At 47.7% G+C, this 19,418-nt stretch overlaps 1 protein-coding gene across 4 annotated transcripts; it reads right to left on the reverse strand.

Moving 5' to 3' along the window:
- Window positions 1-1,864: 1,864 nt before the first annotated feature.
- On the reverse strand, window positions 1,865-19,142 carry LOC104350560 (cyclin-dependent kinase 11B). Of its 4 annotated transcripts, none has more exons than XM_086476293.1 (20): window positions 19,104-19,142; window positions 18,325-18,454; window positions 17,536-17,651; window positions 16,914-17,011; window positions 16,174-16,312; window positions 15,475-15,605; window positions 14,187-14,309; window positions 12,916-13,011; window positions 12,676-12,804; window positions 11,824-11,889; window positions 11,047-11,222; window positions 10,217-10,307; window positions 8,817-8,938; window positions 8,365-8,470; window positions 7,655-7,776; window positions 6,636-6,743; window positions 5,517-5,633; window positions 5,088-5,236; window positions 3,411-3,600; window positions 1,865-2,348 (listed from the first exon to the last, which is right to left on the reverse strand). In XM_086476293.1, exons 2-20 carry the CDS (start codon window positions 18,433-18,435, stop codon window positions 2,256-2,258), a joined length of 2,283 nt encoding a protein of 760 aa, XP_086332419.1. In that variant the 5' UTR covers window positions 18,436-18,454; window positions 19,104-19,142; the 3' UTR covers window positions 1,865-2,255. The 4 variants fall into 4 exon arrangements, with proteins under 4 accessions (XP_086332419.1, XP_086332418.1, XP_086332417.1 ...); XM_086476292.1 differs by having other exon boundaries at window positions 11,047-11,216; window positions 16,887-17,011; XM_086476291.1 differs by having other exon boundaries at window positions 16,887-17,011.
- Window positions 19,143-19,418: the final 276 nt, after the last annotated feature.

Consider the following 19,418-nt stretch of genomic DNA (forward strand, 5'->3'; position numbering starts at 1 on the left):
TATTACCTGTGTAATCTTACCCCAACAGAGCCTTTACCGCCATCAGCAGCTCCTCACGACTTGTCCTTTAGGTGTCTGCCCAATAAGCCTCTTGCCTTTCATCCCTGTCCTGCCCAGTGACCCAAGCGATGAGGTCAATGTGCCGCTTCCACCAGGGAAACAGCATTAGTGGAGGCGGGCGAAGCCCAGGGCCGGGTGGCTGCAGCGGTGGAGCCCTCATTTGCGCCGTGAGGAACCCCTGGCAGTCAGGACGCTCGGCAAGAGCCTTATCCCGTATTAACGCCGCCCACATCGCTCTTGGCCCGGGTTCACCCTTTTAGTTCTCCTCTTCGCCTCTCAAAACGAGTTTCTTCCTACTTCCAGGCACCCGAAGGGCTGCAGAGTAGGGCAGCAGCCTCGGAAGCCCTCTGTATCACAGCAGAGAGGCTCCAGCGGCAAAATCCGCCTCTGCTCCAGGTTTGCAGTCACAGTCAGCCGAGAGTACAGCGTAAAACTTAGAAGTGCGGCTCTGCGTGGACAACGACGCTCAGGACCGTGAAAGGCAAGCGCTGTACGCAAAAAATAAGGGAATTGAGACCAAAGAGAAGCCGAACCGCAGTAACCGCCCAACGCTGCGCCCCTCGGGCAGAGCTGGCGGTTCCTGCCTACAACCAAACCGGGAGTTACACATCTCGCTCATAACCACGTTACCTTTCCATTGCAATCCAGCCTTAGGTTTTTATATTTTACTAAAACTACCCCAACTTAGACAAATAATCCTTTTTGTCAGGAACAAGGACCTCCCAGCATTGCCCGCCCTGGCTGCAGCAGCGCCAAGGACGCTCCGGAGGAAGTAAATTCCCAGCGTGCAGATGCGCAGCGCGGCGTGAGATAAATAGGGTCTGATCCTTTAGAGCTTGGCACAGGCCGTGGCAAAGGGGCTTCGCCTTTCCTGGGCCTGGTGGGGTGTTGCAAAACCGCTGCTTTCCAGTGGTCATTGAGCTCCAGCTGTGAGAAATCCCCCTAAAAATCCCGCGTGCTTCAGTTCCCAGAGCAGCCACAGAACTGTTTGTCCTTCAGTACCAGGCCATCAGTCAGGCCTAAAGAGAAAACAGTTCTGCATTCCTCCACAGACAAAAACCCCAACCTCCTTGTTTCAAACTTTACCACAATTTAATACATCCACATTCCGGTTCCAAGGCCTTTACCCAGAAAAGCTCTTAAAACGTACTGAAACCAATAGAATGTTTATAATTTAAGTTAATCCTTTTACTGGGCTGGTGCCCAGTTCCAATTGCACAAGTACCCCAGCATTTTCCAGATCTTCCTCTTCCCAGAAAAGAAGGACAGCAGTATAAATCAGAGACGCAGAAGGATGTGATATTCCGTGATCCCGCTGGTCTTTCATCTTAGGAGAAAGGACTGGAATACAGCAATCAATGGAGCGAAGCTCTTCTTTTTTTATGGAAAAAGGGCGTATTTAAAAGAACTTTCTATAGAAAATAAAGTTTCAAGTCTCCATATTAAAGCTGTTTGATTTATAAAACAATAGAGTACGTCTTCTGCACCGCTGCCACTGTAAATACACGTACACGCACATCAAACAGGGCGCCCAAAGATACTGTCAGCAAGCACCGAGCCCGCCGCTCTCCACGGCCCACACCAGGAACGAAACCTCAGAACAGTTATGGGGTTTTTGCCCCAACTACATTCAGACACACACAATTTACTTTAAATAAAAACAAAAAGTCGTTTGCCCAGGCTGACGCTACTGCGCTGGTGTCAGCCCCGCTCTGGGGGAGAACGCGTTACCATTCTAGAAGCCTTAATGCCCCCACCATCCAAGTTTGCTGCATGTGAAGAAATGAAATCCTTCACACTGATAAACAATTAAAAATGTATTTTAATTCTACAAATTTACAAGGAAAAAAACAAAACAAAACAAAACAAAAGAAACTCAACAAAAAAAAAAAAAACCCTAAAAATAAACCAGAAACTGTTCCAGGATTGTACTTCGTTTTCCTTTGTCAAATTTTGTAATGATCCTTGGCTTTTCAGGTTAATTCCAATCCTGTCATGGAATGCAGCAGTTAGTTATACTCCACACCCGGCAAGAGCCTTTGACTCCGTGATGACATTTGACTTTTTCCCTGTGAAAAACATCAGTCTCCCTGACGCGAAGAACAGAACTGGGGCGCTCAGAAATCCACTCACATGAACGGGTCTCTGGTTTTTCCTTAAACCCCCTTTTTTCTTTTTTTTTTTCCACGTTGAGTTTAAAACTTGAGGCTGAAACCAGGTCCTGCAGCAGATGCTCCTTGATTTGTAGTGGTCAGATGAAAACCTGTGTCTTTCAGATCGTCATCACCCTGTGGAAACCAATCACCCGTCATTCATCAGTGCCCCTGCAGATGCCTTTTTCCCTCTCCACCACAAAAATCTAAACAACGACGACACGAAATCAAAGCAGCTCTAGGAGCTGCGAACCCACCGTTGCGCAGCTAAGGCCGAGGCAGAGTTAATCTCTGACCACTGCCTTCTCTAAAGGCGTCTCCAGGGCATTCCTAGTTTGCACACCTACTTGTGACTGCACGTGTGAAAGGGGACACAAACTTGTGAGCGCGCTGCGTAAGTACGTGCACAAACTGCACTGATCCAGCATCTGCTGGCGCACGCTCTGCGTGCCCTCCACGGCAATTCTGATATACCCTGGAAAAAAAAAATCAAGGCTAAATAAACTTCTAAGGCTACTTCACCTGTTAAACTGGGCGCAGAAACTGTCCAGTGCCGTGTCAGCTGGGCTGGGACGTGGCAATGGTAACAAGAAGTTGGTACCATTAAGGTGCCTCAGACTGGAACATGCTCTACCCTCACAAGGGCGTCTTTTCAGCCAGGTTTTGTTTTTTTTTTCCCAAAACACAGCACAATCCCCGCAGACAGACAGCAAACGCCTGCCTTGCCTTTTTTTGGCTTCTTCCCCAAATATTGGATAAAGGAGACTGTTTCTGTCCGCAAGAGACACGTAACTTTAAAATTATGTGCGTGTGAAGAGATGAAATCCTTGTGTTTTTTAAGTTTTTAAAAAAATAAATTTGCAGCTTTGAGAGCTTAGTTGCAGGCGTAAAACAATTGACACTTTCCAAAGACAAATTGTTCTGCCCTGTGATAAAACCAGGCGTCGTTTCTTTCTCCCATTACACACTGAAATTACAATTCTGTGAATACCACCGTGCTTGGCCCTGCCCTTTGACAAGGAACAGAGGCCAAGCTGGACTGCTCTAGTGCCCTCTTCATGCAACTGCGGGGGAGTCTCAGGATCCCAAGCCCCCAAACCAAGTGCAGCCCACAGGAACTTGGCCAAAAAATCGAGATTTGGCCATGTTGGAGGAGATGAGGAGCCTGGGTGGGTCCCCTCGCTCTGCCCTGCTTACCAGCTGACTGTATCCAAGGCCTCCCTCGGGCGGTCGGGGGCTCGTGCCGCGTTTCACCCGCTGCTGTTCGCTTTTTGCTGGCCAGGTGGGAAACATGGAGGGGTCGATAGGAAGGGGAGTCTCTCGGAAATACTCGTGCTTCAAACCGTCTTCGGCAGTAATTCTTCTGGCTGGGTAGTATGTCAGAAAGCTGAGAAGAATTTAGGGAGACAAGGACATGGGGAAGAAGGGAGACAGAGGGGCAGAAAGAAGAAAAATTTTACCTACAAATGGTAAATCCTTCAGAAACACCATTTAGAATTTTCTGATTTTTAACAGAGAGTTCTCTTAACGGGTACGACTGCTGACACGTGGGTGATCCAACACCGCGAGCTGACTTTAAAAGCTTGCTTTCTGCACCGGCCTGTAACTGCGCATCGCGCGTAGCCTTCAGGGATCTGGTCGCAGAGGTGTAAATCGTCAGCTTTGAGCTACAGCTCCTAAGGGATCCAGGGTGGCTCGATTAAAATATTTTGCAATGCTGCTTTGCTCTTTGGAGCAGACAGCCGAGAGGGCACCGATACACCACAAAATGCTGTCATGCGGCTGAACTTCCCTGCACAGCCTGTGGTTGATGGGTTTAAGCCTTTCCCCATTCAGAAACGTGTTTTACTGTACTGTTCATCCCAACAAAGAGGATTCAGCCCTACATAAACGCTTTTATATCCAAGATTTGTACATGTAACGAGTTCCACTGGCTTATGTACAGTTACTCGTGTGTTTCTGCCAGTTCCAGACCCACTTGAATACTACAGCGTTGTTGCCCTTCCCCAAAGTACCAAAAGACACGTCCCCGTCATAACCAAAGCAATCAAGAAGAGGATGACTGATGTGGTGTCTACCTTTACTAAGACAAGTTGTGCTTGGGCCTTCTGAAAGGTTATCTAACTGCCAATAAATTATTCACAACTCATTCAGAAACCTGGAGCCGCATAAAAAGTGGAAAGACTGAAAATCCCCTCCCCTTTTTTGTAACTTCCTTAAAATTTCATTTTCTTAATAGAGACAAGTTCTATGCAAGACCTGAAACTCAATCCACTACTTCACGTCATAAAATTTAAAGAGAATATAGGGGAGGGAAGGGAACAAAAGTCTCTCAAGCCGTTGTCAGCCTTTTAAAGAAAAATGAATTGGAAAGCGATCAGAACGCAGCAGTAGAGATAATTAAAAGGACTGCGAGAACACCAGATGTGACAGAACTCATGAACATTGGAAATCTAGTAAAAACCCAAGATTTCTATTTTCCTAAGTCTTTCATGCGATCTCCAGAAGGTGCTGCCTTTTTTCCAGTTGTAATTTAAGTGTTTTAACAAGATCCATCAGCAGACTGCGGGCTGGCTGGCTCGCCACGTAATTAAACACGACACGATTGAGCTGAAACTACTACTAGAACTTTCTTCTGTTCTTCTAGGCTAGAGGTGGGCAAGAATCCTCTTGGACTAAGGTTTAACAGCAGGTGTAAGAGCACAGCCCACTGAACGGAGCTGGCGTGAGGGAACAGCGTTGCAAGGAACGTCCCAGGCACACCTCAAACGCACCAGCAAGGGTAACGCGCTGACGTACGCGCTTCGCCACAAGTCACTGCCCACCCCCATCACAGCACCTTTTCCCGAGGCCGCCCCGGCAGCCAGCACTCACTTGTTCATCAGATCGAAGCCCTGATCAGAGAGGAGCGCTCCGAATCTCTTGCGTAGGTTGTTGTAGGGATACTCGGTGAACGTCATCTTCTTCACCGCTGGCAGCTCGTTGTAACCAGGCCAGATTTTTTCGCTGGGAGTACCCAGATCCTGTAAACGAAAACATCTCCTTAATAAACTCACCCTAGAGCACAACCCTTCTGCTTCTTCATGATGTAGCTACAGGAGCTGGTAACAGCCAGAGAAAACAGACACAACGCAAATCATGGTCTTGGCCCACCGTGAGGGTGGTAAACCAAGAATCAGAGTAACGAGCCTTTTATTAAGGCTGACTCTCTGTCAAAGAGCAACAAGCACTTTTAATTTCTCACTACTCTAATGTACCCGTCTCCAAAGCCAGTCAGTCGGAAGCCAAACCCTAAAAACTTACCTTAAAAACTTTGTTAATCTGGTCGATTTCTGACTTCCCCGGAAACAGCGGTTTCTGCGTTAACAGCTCGCCAAATATACACCCTACCGACCACATGTCTATCGCCGTTGAATATTCCTGAAAAGAAGGAATATATTCTACCTTCTAAAACCAGCAAGATATTTTCATTGAGGGGGTGGGGTGGGGTGTGTTTTGGATTGGGGTTTTATTTGAGGTGTGGAGGTTTTGTTTGGGTTTTTTTTTTAAGGATTCTACACTCTGAACTGAACATACGATCACTCCAATACAGTCGAGACCTGTGCCTTGGGTATTTATTCAAAAGTTTAAGTTACTATGAATTATGAGTAATACCCATATACACAAATACTTCAGGATGAAACATGAAAGCCTCCACAATCTGCCTTTCTTTTTCACTCACAAACAGAGCACGGCAACGAGCAAAGCATTTGAACTTGCCCTCCCTCTTTCACAGAGATCCTCAGCCCTTATTTTGCCACAACAATCTCAGGTTCTGGGCACAAAACCTCGTCTCCATGGTACACCTCTCCTCTTAAATGTAGCCACTTCTATCACAAAAACATCTTTGGAAGATGGCACAGGGCTGCTTTTACTCTTGCACCCTTTTTTTGGTGGCAGTGCAGTACTTTTTGGTGGCATGGTTCTTGTCACTGAAGCCCTACAGAACCTACTGATCTCACGGCAACAGGCCATCAGTAGGGAACAGGCCATCAGTAGGGAACATTGCCAGAACATTCCCAGTACCTTGCTCTGCTCCCAGGTGTCACAAACTTTAGACTAAGATTAAAAAAGACAGGAAAAAAATCCAGCTGCCTGAGATGAGGGCAGCAGCTTGCACCCATCCGTGAGAAGTCCAGCAGTGCCCCCACCTCAGCATTCTACAGGAGAAAAACTCAACCTGGCACCCACCCACCTTTGGTCTGTGGGAGATGGAACCTTTCTAGCTGTGGTGTTAGGAAAAATAATACTGGACATTCAGAATTCCCACCTCTAAGTCAATATAAAGAATCAAACACACTCACACTTTGTTCATAAATTATAAAATAAAGTTAGTCTGAAGGGTCATCCCTCCAGCAGCCAGAGGAAGAAGCAGCAACATACCTTAGCTCCAAGCAACAGCTCTGGAGCCCTGTACCAAAGTGTCACAACCACCGGCGTGTACGGCTTCAGCGGAGATCCATATTCTCGGGCTAGTCCAAAATCTCCAACCTACACGAAGATTGGTCATCAGCAACACGGCCAACATCGACCCCACCGGTTACTGCCAGTGCCCCCAGGTGTTGGCCACGTGGCCACTGCACGGCTCCCAGCCTCCAAAAGCAGCCACACAGCGTACGCTGGTCCTCGTGGCTCGTCCTCGTCTTTTTCCACTGAAGGGAAAAACCATTTTCCCTTCCTGAGGCCAAGTAAAAGTTCCTGTTATTGATCACCTTGACAGAGCGCTTACATGGCAGGGGGGAAACAAGACCAAACAACAACAGACACTGACTTCAGCTTTGCCAGCAAGAAAAAACCCCTCAAAGTCCAGTTTTCCTGAGGAAGAGAAGGGCTTAGCAACAGCTGTAAGATACAATAACGGCAATATACAGCTGGCATCTGCAATTTAGAAGTACAAACTGAAACATTATGCCCTGATCTTGTTAGTACAGCTTTTCTCTTAAGAGTTTTGTGAGAAGCCAGTGAAAGGTTAGATACATTTTTAAAGCCTTTACTTTGTGACGAGAATCTCCACCTCTGCCAGTAACTGTACGGTTCAGCCCTACTACAGAGATTTACGTATTAAGCCTCAGTCTCTCAAGCTGAAAGAGCAACCCCAGTTCAAACACGAGGATGCCAATACAGCGCAAGTGAGGGACACTGTCAGGCATGTGCTGCGTTACCAGGAAGGGAAACGCTGTTCAGGCTCCCAGTCAGGCGTGTGAAGAGCTCAGGATTCACCAGACCATGCTGGTTTGTCCTCCCACGAATCTCACAGCTGTGGCAAAGGTACCAGCCACCCCCCTACCTCTGAAAGGTGAATGCAGAACATCCCACCCAGCCCTTCCCGCAGCTACAACGGCGTGTAATTCTGCAATACGGGCTTTTTCACGAGCGAGGTGTATATTTCATGTAATTCTTACTTTCAAAATGCCTGAATGACTGAGCAACAGGTTGGAAGTTTTCAAGTCTCGGTGAAGTATCCAGTTGTCGTGAAGATGCTTGACCCCTCGCAGTAACTGAATCATCAAGGTTTTCACTTCACCTGAAATGATAAAAGCAGCCAAATGCATTTAAGACAATCAATCTATCCTTAATTTGTTTTTTTTGTTGTTGTTTGGAGAGCAGGGAAAGGGGCAGAGGGAGGAAAGGGATGTCAAGTTAACGGCGCAGTACGGACTGCACCATAAAAACACGTCACAGACCACGCGCAGTTAAACCCCCAGCGCTGCCAAGGGAGCAGCATCAAGCTGGACAGCTGGAGCGCACCCAAAGGCCGCTCAGGAATGAAGGCCTCGCAGAACACAGGAAGCGGCCAGAGCGAAACCCAGCCTCCTCCTCCAGTTTAGCCCAGGGGAAGCTCCCTCAGCGTCCCATCGGAACCACCCCAGTCGCCCTACGGCAGCTCTCCCCGTCAGCATCAGCCCCCCCCAGCCCATGATCCTGCCTTGGCTTCCGCCAGCGAGACCAGACCGAGCAGGGGAACAGCAAGGGGGTCCCCGTTCCAGCCACGGCGCTGCGCGTCACCGCACAAAGCCGGTTCCCCGGGGTCTGCGTGGCCCGAAGTCTCCAGGGTTTGTGTTGGCCGCTTTTCCAGGTCTGAGAATCACAGGAGACTCTGGCAAACAGTTACCTGGCAGAAACGGCTGCTTCATCGTTTCCATCAGGCTCTTGAGGTCGTGCTCTACGTAGTTCATTACAATATAGATTTTATCCATATTGCTGCCGACGACTATTTCCTGCCACGCAGAAACAGACGATCAAAACAAGCTCGCAGCATTTAAAAAGCAGGCAAAAATTAACTGTAGAAATTTACTGGCAAGAGCATAAAGGCAGCCTGTCATTGGTAAAACGCATCGAAAATGTATTTTTTTTATGAAAAAAAAACCCCAAAACCCAGCTCATTCTTGCAAAACATCAGCTTCTGCAGAGACCAGCAACGTCCATAGCTTTACGGGCAGCATACAGCTGTTTACAGAAACAAGCTCTGCTACAACTGCTAACAGTTTTGTAGGGCACTTTAAAAGCCAAGCGGCAGTATTTCAAGGACAACAATACTTTTGAAACAGAAGACTGTGGCCTTACTCTGACTGTGACAATGTTTAGGTGCTGTGCTTTCAGAATAGTATTTATTTCTCTCAGAGAAGTAATGGGAAAGCCTTCCTTTTCCTTCTCCATTTTCAGTCGCTTCAGAGCCACGATTTCATCTGCAAAGAAAACACAATTATTAACGGCAGATTTCCCATCACACAGCTAACAAACGTTACGAGGCCTCCCCAGTGTTCTGTCACTCACTCATTTAATTTGTTTGAATGAAAACCGTTACTCAAGACATTAAGTTGAACCAAGAAGCAGAGTCAGTCTCACATTAGCAAAGTAAGAACAGAAAAACCCACCACCCCCACCACAAGATTGCCAAGTTTACAGAATAAAATCTGAAACAACAATCCAAATTTAAATACATCTGGGTTTTGCGTGATATTGTGGAGAACGATGGTTATGTCAGTCTCAGAGCGGGCCACGAAGAAGAACGAGCTGATGGCAGTGTCCAGTAGGGAAGGGAACTCCGAGACACCGCGATGCCAGCCGTGTACTGCCCCTCCCCACAGCAGACCGAATGGTCACATTATTCTCAAACAAACAGAGGACCCAAGGCGTCCACAATTTCAACTTGTCACCAAAATCACAGCTTGGAACCTCAGAACAACCCCAGTTTCTGTCTAGGTCTGCTTCATCACACAGTTCTTTTCACAAGCTCTCTTCTCCATCTGCCACCTCTATTCGAAACTGCAGATATTTCATTTACTGTCCACAGTTCCCCCCGAAAATGACCAGCGTGCTCCAAAGTGATCTACCGCCAGTGACACCACACCGAGGTCGGAGCGAAACCGGCAGATCGTGCCTTGCTGTGCATTATCTTTGTCCAGGAACAAAGAAGTGCTGCATGATATCACTATTGTTGGTAAACTATCGAATCAAATATTGCTTTCACTCGAGGAATCACCACAGAGGAGGAACACATAAAGGACCTGATGGTTGGCTCTTGCACCATTCATTGAAAATGCAGTAATTCCTTCAAGACTTGTATAGACAAGAAGTGGCTTTTTGAGGGGGAGCCCTTAGAAACAAAGAGAGTGAAATTTCTTTCTGCACAAACTACCGCAGCACAGACTCGCTGCACACCAACTGCTGCTTTTACGAGTTCTCTACTGGGTGTCTGCACTTACAGTGACGCCTGGTGGAACGTTTATATCGAATTTTGAAAACTTCCAACCTGGTAACTATCTACAGCAGATCTCCAGCCAGAAAGAACAGCCAGAAACGGAAATTGTGTTAATTGTTCTACACCATCATGGCCAATACAGAGATTACTTGGGAACTCAAAGAGCTGCAAGTGAATGTCAAAGCCCACGGCCTATCAAAAAAGCGTAATTAGTCTTGAGAAAGAAAACAGTATTTTTGACAGATTTTGCTAAGGTACTAACCAGTCTTCTTGTCTTTCGCTCTGTACACTACCCCGTACGTTCCTTCTTCAATCCTGTTCAAACACTGAAATTCCTCCACGCTACGACATCCCTGAGAAAACAGAAAAGATGGACAACGTTTACTCCTCCAGCATCTGGGGGAGGGTTTTCCTTGGGTTTTTTTTAAGAAGACATATGGTAAACTTCAGCAACTTCACAGGAATCATTAAAATTCACAAAGAGAATTCCACAATATGGCTACACCATGTGAGAAAGGTACCCTTAGGGTTTATTTTCACTTGAATCTCTAAAGGAATCCTGGACAGAGCCTGTGTTTTTGTGGATGAACCAAATTAGTTCGTTACATCTTCACTCATTCACTCCTGCACCGAATAAATGGGCATTTCTGCCACAACGGCAAAGGCGGCAACTCAGCACCTTCGGCCGATACCTTTCACGTAGTTAATCGAGAAAAATACACTTTTGCTTTGTATTTCTACACTTTGCTGTTGGCTACAAGAAGAACAACCACCCGCCAGTTCCTGCTGGCATTAACAGAACTCTTCCCTCCCACGTCTCTCCCTTCAGACAGCAATACCAAGATATCTGAGTATCAAATGCATTACTACATTCTTATCTCTAGCTAAGAGTAATCTCTTTTTGCTCCACGAATGTTTTTCCTTGTCAAAGAAAAAAAAAAAACCACAAAAAGCAGCAACAGTTCACACAAACGTGTGTTTTGTGACGCCGAGTCAGCAAGGCGCATTCTGCCCATGAACTCTCCCAGGCACCACGAGGTAGGTGTTTCCATTTGCCCGATGCCCTCGAGCATCCTTTCAGTGATCCCCTACCTGAAGCGCAGGAAGATACTTGGGAAGCTCTTGCTTCAGTTCGATGGGGGAGGAAGCTGGCGAGTCAGGAATGTAGTCTCCTTCTGTCATGGCATTGGAATGAGGGGTGCCCTCCCCGGCCTCCTCCTCCTCGACTTCGCTTCCTGCTGAATCCCGGTCAAACCTCGACTCTGTAACTTTAAAGGTCAGAATCAGTCACGGAAAGAGGGAGCTGTCTGGAACAATCAAGTTCACCTTTAGACAAATGCGGGTGTGAACGCTGACCCCTACACACGAGCCAGGTGTGCAGCTCGTGCAGCTGCAGTTACTGTAACAACGGGGATCAACGCAAAGCCCAGTTTCGCCCCTTGGCAGAGAGGAAGCTTTCAAGAACTCGTTTAAGTCACGTACACACAATTTCCAGCCTTAAATACAGCACGTCAGAAAAATAAACCTTTACAGAAAGAAAATGAAAGAGGAAACTGACCCAATGTAACTCATTCTGATGGCAAAGTTTTTCTGATGAGGACAGGACAAGAGACCCAAAACGAAAAAGGAGGAAACATTAGACTAGGATCTGATTTCCTCTAAACATAGACCTTGGAACAGATTCCAAGGAATTTCTGATTCTGACATGAGAATGGCCCCAAAATGCCAAATACACGACGCTTTAGAAAGATGGCAAAACCGCAACACGAAATACATCGAAATTATTTTTAAATATTTGCAGAAACAGATTTCTTTGGCTGCGAAAACGGAGCCAAATGCTTCTTTAAATATTCAGTATTTGCATTGTACCAACTGGGATGTGGTTTCCATTCTCCCGTTCCTCCTCTTCACTCATTTCTTCTTCGCTCACCTCTTCTGCAAAACAGAACCAAGTTCAACTGAATAAACTCAACACTTCTGTAGCTCCTGGTAAGGCAGATCACTACCAAAACGCTTTTCTTCACTCTCTCGTACTTCTGTGTCACTTGGGAAGCAACTGCTGCCCCCAACTCAACCCAACTGCACCTTTCAGCTTCCGACAGGGAATACAATTCTTAATGATTATCTGGGAATTCTGGGATGGGGCAGGTGAATAAATTAAGTCAGGAAACTTATGAATGTTTGCTTATTGGCTTTGAAGAAGAACACCCAGCCCTCAGAGCATCCTTTTGTGCCTTTTTTTGCTAATTAATTACAAGAACGGCTGTAAGTAGACTTTTTTACTAAACCTTTTTTGATTATGCTCATTTACTTGTACTGGCGTGACCAAAAAACCTGAAATTTGCAACTGAAAATAATTTAAAACGACAAGAGACGTTTGTATCTCACACTCCCCCCCCAAAAGCGCAGAATTGTTCTCCACAGCATCCTCGTTATGTTACGCAGTTACTGAAGCGGTGAGCCTTTCGCTGTTGGCGAAGACAAACCCGGCTGTCAGAGTTCTAATCTGGCTTCTCAGACGAAGAATGGGTATTACCTCTACACAAAAGGACAGAATATCACCTGTACTTGGGGTTTTTTTTCTTTTGAGTTATCTTGACCTGTGAGGTCTCAGCCTACCCTAGACTAAGAGAGAAGGAAAATGTTCAAATAAAACGATACGGAATGGGAAACAAAGAAAATCAAAAGACGCCGTTCTAGGACCTGCTTTACGTCACTCACCAGCTGACTGCTCAGAGACTTCCTCAGAGTTGCTTCCCGTCTCCTCCTCTTCCTCTTCTTCCTCTCCTTCTTCCTCAGAACCTTCACTGCTAGACTCCTCCTCCTCCTCTTCTGAGCCCGATCCAGATTCTGTTCGGGAACAACCAAGCACGTCACTAACGAGGCGCACGCTCCGACCACAGCGGTTCCTCACCAGACAACGGCACCATCACTCGCATCTACTAAACTGCACTTAATCACCTGAGGAAGACTCCGCCGAGCTGGTTTTTCTCTCGCTGTCACTGATGTCTTGCAAGTCTGAAAGAGGATCCCTCTCTTCTGGTTTCTCTTCTTTTACTGTCGAGACCACAGAAATTAAAAACAAGGTGCTGACTGAACATCCCATCTCCTGACAAGACCCCGGACACCCAGATAACTCTTGGCTTTCTCGGGCCATTAAAGCGCTGCTGAACATTCTGGATTGGAAATACAGAGCACTAAAAAAACCTCCACACTCTGCTCAAAAGACAAACTTCTTTTGTGGATTGCGTTGGGGCAGGATCAGCAGCCAAAAACGTGGAACACTGACCTTTGGGGTTTTAAACACGATATAGGCCTAAGCCCCTCTAAGATTAATTAAAAAAAATCAAAGAAAAGAAAAGTAACACGGTAACAAGCATCACCACAACACAGTCTCACTAATGTGGGTGCACACAGCGCTTACTGCTCTGGTGCAGTCCCTCCGGACCACCACGAAATGGCACGGGCGAGCAACTGTTGATCAGTTAGCACCTTCAGAGGACTCGCTGCCTCCTCCGCCTGGACTTTCAGCTGATGACAGTCTGCCACCAGCTCACTGGGCATAGTTACACCGATCTTTACAGCTACACCCGTTAACAAGGCAGACGCAGAGCTGCTGCTCTTTAACCAAAGGCACTTTTATGCCAGTTGTGCAAGTTCTCTACCCACAGTTAGGACCTTCTACGTACGGGAAGGACCATTTTCTGGCTTAGAAAACAAAATTCACCACCCAACCAGACTACTGCCTTACGCTTTATTTTCGTCTACAAGATGACAGGCTCAGTGATGCTTAAACTATATTGATCCCTGTAAGGTACCTTTTTACGGTAGCTCAGTTCCTACCAACAAACCTAACTGGAGCTGGCGTAAGCAACCCCTTTTAATCTGCAAGGGAATTAAAGTACAAAGTTTAAGGATTCAGTCAGCTGCTTCTTTCGTCACTGAATGAAGTTACTCACTTTGAAACTCCTTAAATTACTACTCCTGCTCTAGAAAGGAAAGATTCATTCCGTTTGTCACTTGCGCAATTACCTGCAAACCCAGCAGTGCTTTGGGAAACAGCACATTTGTACATATTCACGAGTATTCCAGCGTTATGCCACCACGGCTGAGGTGGACAACACTTTCAACAGAGCACCAGGGATATAGGTTTACCACTAAAATTTAATCACTGCCCCAGAAGAGCTCCTCCTAGCCCCCAGGCAAAGACATGACAAAGTGGCAAATGCTACCTGGTTTCCTGCTATCTCCTTGCTCAAGCTTGTCTCTCTGCTGTCGTAATGGGCTGCGACTCCATGGTCTCATTTTTACTTTGTCTCCATATTCTTCCCTCACTGTTCTATGGTGTGCAGAAACTAGTGAAAACAAAACCGGAAGAAATCGTTACATCTCCCTGCCCTAACGAGAACACCTCTGCCTGCCACAGCCGCCTGCTTTGCGTACTTTGTGTTTGTCCTCACGAACGGAAGGGGAACGGGGAGGAGCAGAAGCGTAACCTAACTACACCTAGGGGAACGAAGGACTACGATTTACCTCATCCACAATAAAATACGGGTTCGTGCTACTTCGGGAAGGGTGCTGCCATACTTGGGAAACAGCAGCAAAATGCCCTAATGCTGCACAGTAAACACCCCGAAGCGACGGCACTAATGCCAGAGAGAAGTGGACAGACCAGGAAGACACGTAAAAGCATAAAACCAGCGAAGGTTTAGAAGGAGCTGACAGAATATTCAGAGCAATAAAACCAACTACAATTAAAGGCTAGAGAGATTGAGCATTATCAGCGTAAACAGCAAGCGCACAAAGGAGCTGGTTGGCATGAGCCGCGCTAGAAAGAACGGCAATAAATCTGGCTGCTTCTGCTGCTCTTGAACCATCTTTGTCACAGGAACGGGCTCTGATTTTTACCTCTGAAAGCTGGGACAGAGATCCTTTAACCACAAACGATCTGAACTTAGACTGCATGGATCTGACACGCTCTGCAGAGTGAGGCGTCACGTGTAGAAGTTCATTTAAATCGCCCAGTTATCCAACCTTCCCCACTTGACTCCCACTACGGCCTTTCTCATGGCTGGAGTGCTTACACCATCTGTCTCCCTCCCTTTGCAATGCACTTCCCCAAATCCTTAAAAACACTTGATTTCAAGACTTCCATCTCTACCAAATCGGGTCAGACCCAGCCAAAGCGCTGAGAAGCGACTGGGATCGTGACGGATACGCACACACGCACAGAGACAACGGCGATCACATCAATCCTGTTTCTACAGGACACCGGACTAACGGAGAGAGGCAAAGAAAGACCTACTGGCTAATTAGCACGCCGTGATAATTACGGCATACGACAGTGTTTTATTCCCCCACGTGGAACTTCATCGATTGTTTTTTCCCCTCCCGCGCAGAAGGTCCCCCTCGTTTTCATTTTTTTTTTAAATTTCTGGCACGGCCCCAAGTTAAAATGCTTTCTCCACCTCCATTCCACCACTGCGCCAGCCCAGACCACATTTATACACAGACAGTCACCTTCTCTTCTGGCTTCCCGCTCCTTACGTCTCTCTTCAGCTCGCCTTTCTCTCTCTTTTTGCTCCCTTTGCTCTTTTTGCTGCTCTCGGATTTTCCTCTCTCGTTCTCGCTCAAGTTGCTCCAGACGATCTCTAGAAAAAGAGTTACTTTTCGTTACGTTACAGCTCCCTACAAACTCAGGGGATGAAGTAGAGGAGAACTGGTTTGGTATATACCAAACGACAGGGCCATGCAGTTTCATTAGCAACACTACCACTGCTTGCATTATCAATCAAAACCAGATTCCAGCTGATCCTTTAAAAACAGCATTTCGAAGACAAAGGCCATGAGCTCTAAAACACACGAGCTTCTGCACCCTCATCAGGATTTAGACAGAAGTTAAGCAAGTTCAGTTAATAAATCCCCTGACACAATGCAAAGCTGGTTGGTGCCCTGTTTTTTCGTCACAGTAAAACACCGGCAACGAATTAATCTAGAAATATCTGTTGGAATGACGCCACTTACAAAGGCAATGACAGTCAAGAACACGTTTTCATTAGACGACACAGTCACAAGAACACGGCACCGGCATCAGACCTTACAAGTTCTTGCTCTGAAGTGTTTTGTCATTTCAGAACAGGTTAGAGAGAGATTTAGAGGAGGAAGCTGTTCATCTCTCTGCTGGTTTGTCACAGGGGAAGGAGGGAGGGATGGATGTACCTCTCCCTCCTGGAATGCTCCCTTGCCATTTCTCTCCGTTTCTGTCTTTCCCACTCACGACGGGCTTTATCCTGCTCTTCTCTATGTCTCTTCCTACGCTCATGTTCCCGTTCTTTCTCTTTCACTCTGGCATGTTTCCCTAAACAAACAGAAATGAATTTTGCAGTGTTACTACACAAAATGTTTAGCGCCCCAGTGTTTCAAAAGCAAAACTGGAGAGGACGAAACTTATGGTGACCTATTTTCAGGTTCTCTGTAATTTTCTTAACAGAAAAGTCCTGGCCTGAAAGGGCGCTGGAACGTTAAAAGGTCGTAGGATCTTGCACAAACGCTTGCGTTAAGAACAGAAGGCGGCTGTCAGTAACAGGGATACGACACGAGCGCTTCTAGAAAGGACGTTGTTCCTTTGCCGTCAGCTACGAAGATCAGAGCTCAGCCCACTCACTCGGTGAAGCCAGAAGGAAGCTTCAGGGAGTAAAAGCCGGCTCTGTGTCCCTGTCCCAAAGCGATCACTGTCCTCTCAAACACGTACATACCCCTGTCGTCCCCACAAACACAGTCAAAGAAATAACACGAGTTTAAATTCCTTTGTCTTATCCACCTGCCGTGTTTTCTTTAGCTTGTAGTGGTGGTTATTTACTCTCTACACAGCGCCTGTCAGGCTTCACCTGGGGAAGTGACCAGAAACGTTAGCCAAACGCAGTAATAACAACCTTCTGCTGAGTGACTACGGTGTCTACGTTTCTCTTTCCTCTTCTCATCTTTTCTATGATGGGTTTTTTCTTTCCGTGACATTTGCTGCGGTGGTTTGATAGCCAAGGAATCATCTTCTTCTCCTCTAAAACACAAGACAAATTAATAAACGCGGGAAGGTCACACGTACCGTGTCAAACAGACCGGGTGGCATCTCCTCTCTTCTCCATTTTGAAAAGAACGCGTTTGTTCCTATTTTCTTAATTTATATTATATTAAAGTTCACTTCCGTAACAGCCCTGAACCAAGGCACTAATGGTTCAGTACAGACGAGAGGACAAGCTACTGTTACTGTACGTGCACTTCAATACACGAGCAAACCGAGCGCGAATGAAGCCCTGAGGAGCACTCGGCAGGCCTGCTCCAACTGCATCTCGGGAGCAGCGGTTTATTACGGGGTAGTGCCCAAAACCGGAACACAACGCACTGTGAAGGCTTCACCGGGTCTTCAAAGAGACACCCTGGCACGTTCTACGAACGGGAGGCGGCACAACTGGGTGCTAAAGAAGTTAAACATTTCCCCTTTGGGTATATTTAAACCTTCTTCTCAGTACCTCTAGAGGTTAGTGTCAGTGACTCCTCCTAACAAGGTTATTCTCTTATTCTTACCTGTCTTCCATAGAGTCTTCTCTCCTGTAAGGTGAATTTCTGATTGTGATTTCCATGCGATGGTCTCTCAACTCCCCCTCTTCGAGAGAATCCCGCTTGGAATCCCTATCATCTGACTGCGACAGAAACACAAGAAAGGGAAAAAAAGCAAATGCAATTCACTTTTAGGTCACAAAATGAAAAAAAAAAAACAAAACCAAGGTGTACTCTGTTCTTCCATTACCTGGCTCAACAGCCATCCTCAACTGGTCACACCAGTAAAGTACTAACTCATGAAGCAGAGATCTCATAGCTGTAAGCAGCCAAACGCTGTTTGATTGCCATTATAGCTGAACTTCTGCAAATTCAGTGTAATCAGACAAAATTAAACAACGACTGAGGAGGATTGCATTAACTGTTGTGGGGTTTTTTTTTCCCAAAAGAATGTTATTTTGTACATAGCTGTCAAAAATGAATAGCAACATAAAAGTTATTCAAGAACAATTATTTAAATCTATTCTTGTATAAAATCTTTGAAAGGTTGTTATTCGAACTGCAACTTCCACATCCATTTCTGTACTTTTTCTGGCGGATAACTATGAAACAAAGCAGAGCGTACCACGTAAGGCCCATGAGATCTTAGCAAAGTGTCATATTTTTGTCAACCTTTGGAAGCAGAGATCACACACAAAACATGCATCAGAGCACAGAAGAATCCCGCTGCCAGGGCAAAGAGCCCTGTTCTCCTCAGAAAACGAGGAAGCTCCTCTGGTTTCACCAGAAATGCTTGCGTGCCAAAGGGCAGCTTACATTTTTCATACGCTTTATCTCTGCCTTCTCTTCTTGCTCCTTCCTTCGTTTTTTTTCCTGAAGAATTTCATCTAAAGTTTTCACTTTCCAGGAATCCTTTTCATCACCCATTTGAGTTTAAAAAACAACTCTGAAAAAGAACACAACGTTCATGAAAGCCACACAAACCACATGTATGACTTCACACGGACCTTTTGGGGGCAGAAAACCTCCAAAACGGCACGGAAAGCCAAGGGGGACGCGAACCACGGTCCGGTTCACCCCCAGGCCCACACGCTTCGCCGCGGATTTGGGCACCCGCTCGAGCAAAACGAAAGCCCCGTCTCCCCACACGGCCCGGCGCTGCACCGCTGAGGACGACGCAGCGGCGGCTCCTCTACGCGCCAGCCCGTCGCGTACAGCCCCGAGACCCGGCGGGTGCCCAGAGCCGCTGCTCGCCCCGGGCACCGCCGCGGCCTCCTCCCCCGCCGCTCGCTCCCACCGGACAGAACCTCTCGGCCTCGCCCGCACCCCACGTCCGCGGATACTGGCCGCGATGGTGCCGGGGCGGGGGGGGGGGGGTCGGCAGCCTTGCGGCCCGTACCCGGCGCGGCCCGTTTTCGCCTCGGTTTCACCGGGGGCCCCACCTCCGCCCGGGCCAGCGGCTCGGCCTCCGCCCCGCCGTAACGGACCGGCCGGGCTCCCGCCGCCGCCGCGCCGGAGTTGGGGGGCAGAAGGCGCCGGCCCACACACACCCCACACACCCCCCCCCCCCCGCCGCGGGAGCCGGGCCCACTCACCGCCGCCGCCACCGGAGACTGGGACGAGCAGCGCGAGACAAACGCGCCACTTCCGCCCGCCGGAGCAGGCTGATGACGCGGCACGCACGCGCGGCGGCGCAGGCGCCCGGAAGGCGGGGGCGGAAAGGCGCAGCCATGAAGGGAGCGGCGGGGGCTGGCGGGAAGGGAGCGGCGGTCGCCGGTGAACGGGTCGTTAACGGGCGGTCCCGAAGGCGGGCGAAGGGCTGAAGCTGTCGTTAACCCGCGCCCGCGGAGGGTTCGCGGGGTCCGTCCGCGGGACGGGGCGGTGGTTTTGTGTGGAGAGAAGAGGGGCCT

The sequence above is a fragment of the Leptosomus discolor genome, chromosome 20 (assembly GCF_034619465.1).
Source record: "Leptosomus discolor isolate bLepDis1 chromosome 20, bLepDis1.hap2, whole genome shotgun sequence".
Classification (NCBI taxonomy): Eukaryota; Metazoa; Chordata; class Aves; order Leptosomiformes; family Leptosomidae; genus Leptosomus; species Leptosomus discolor.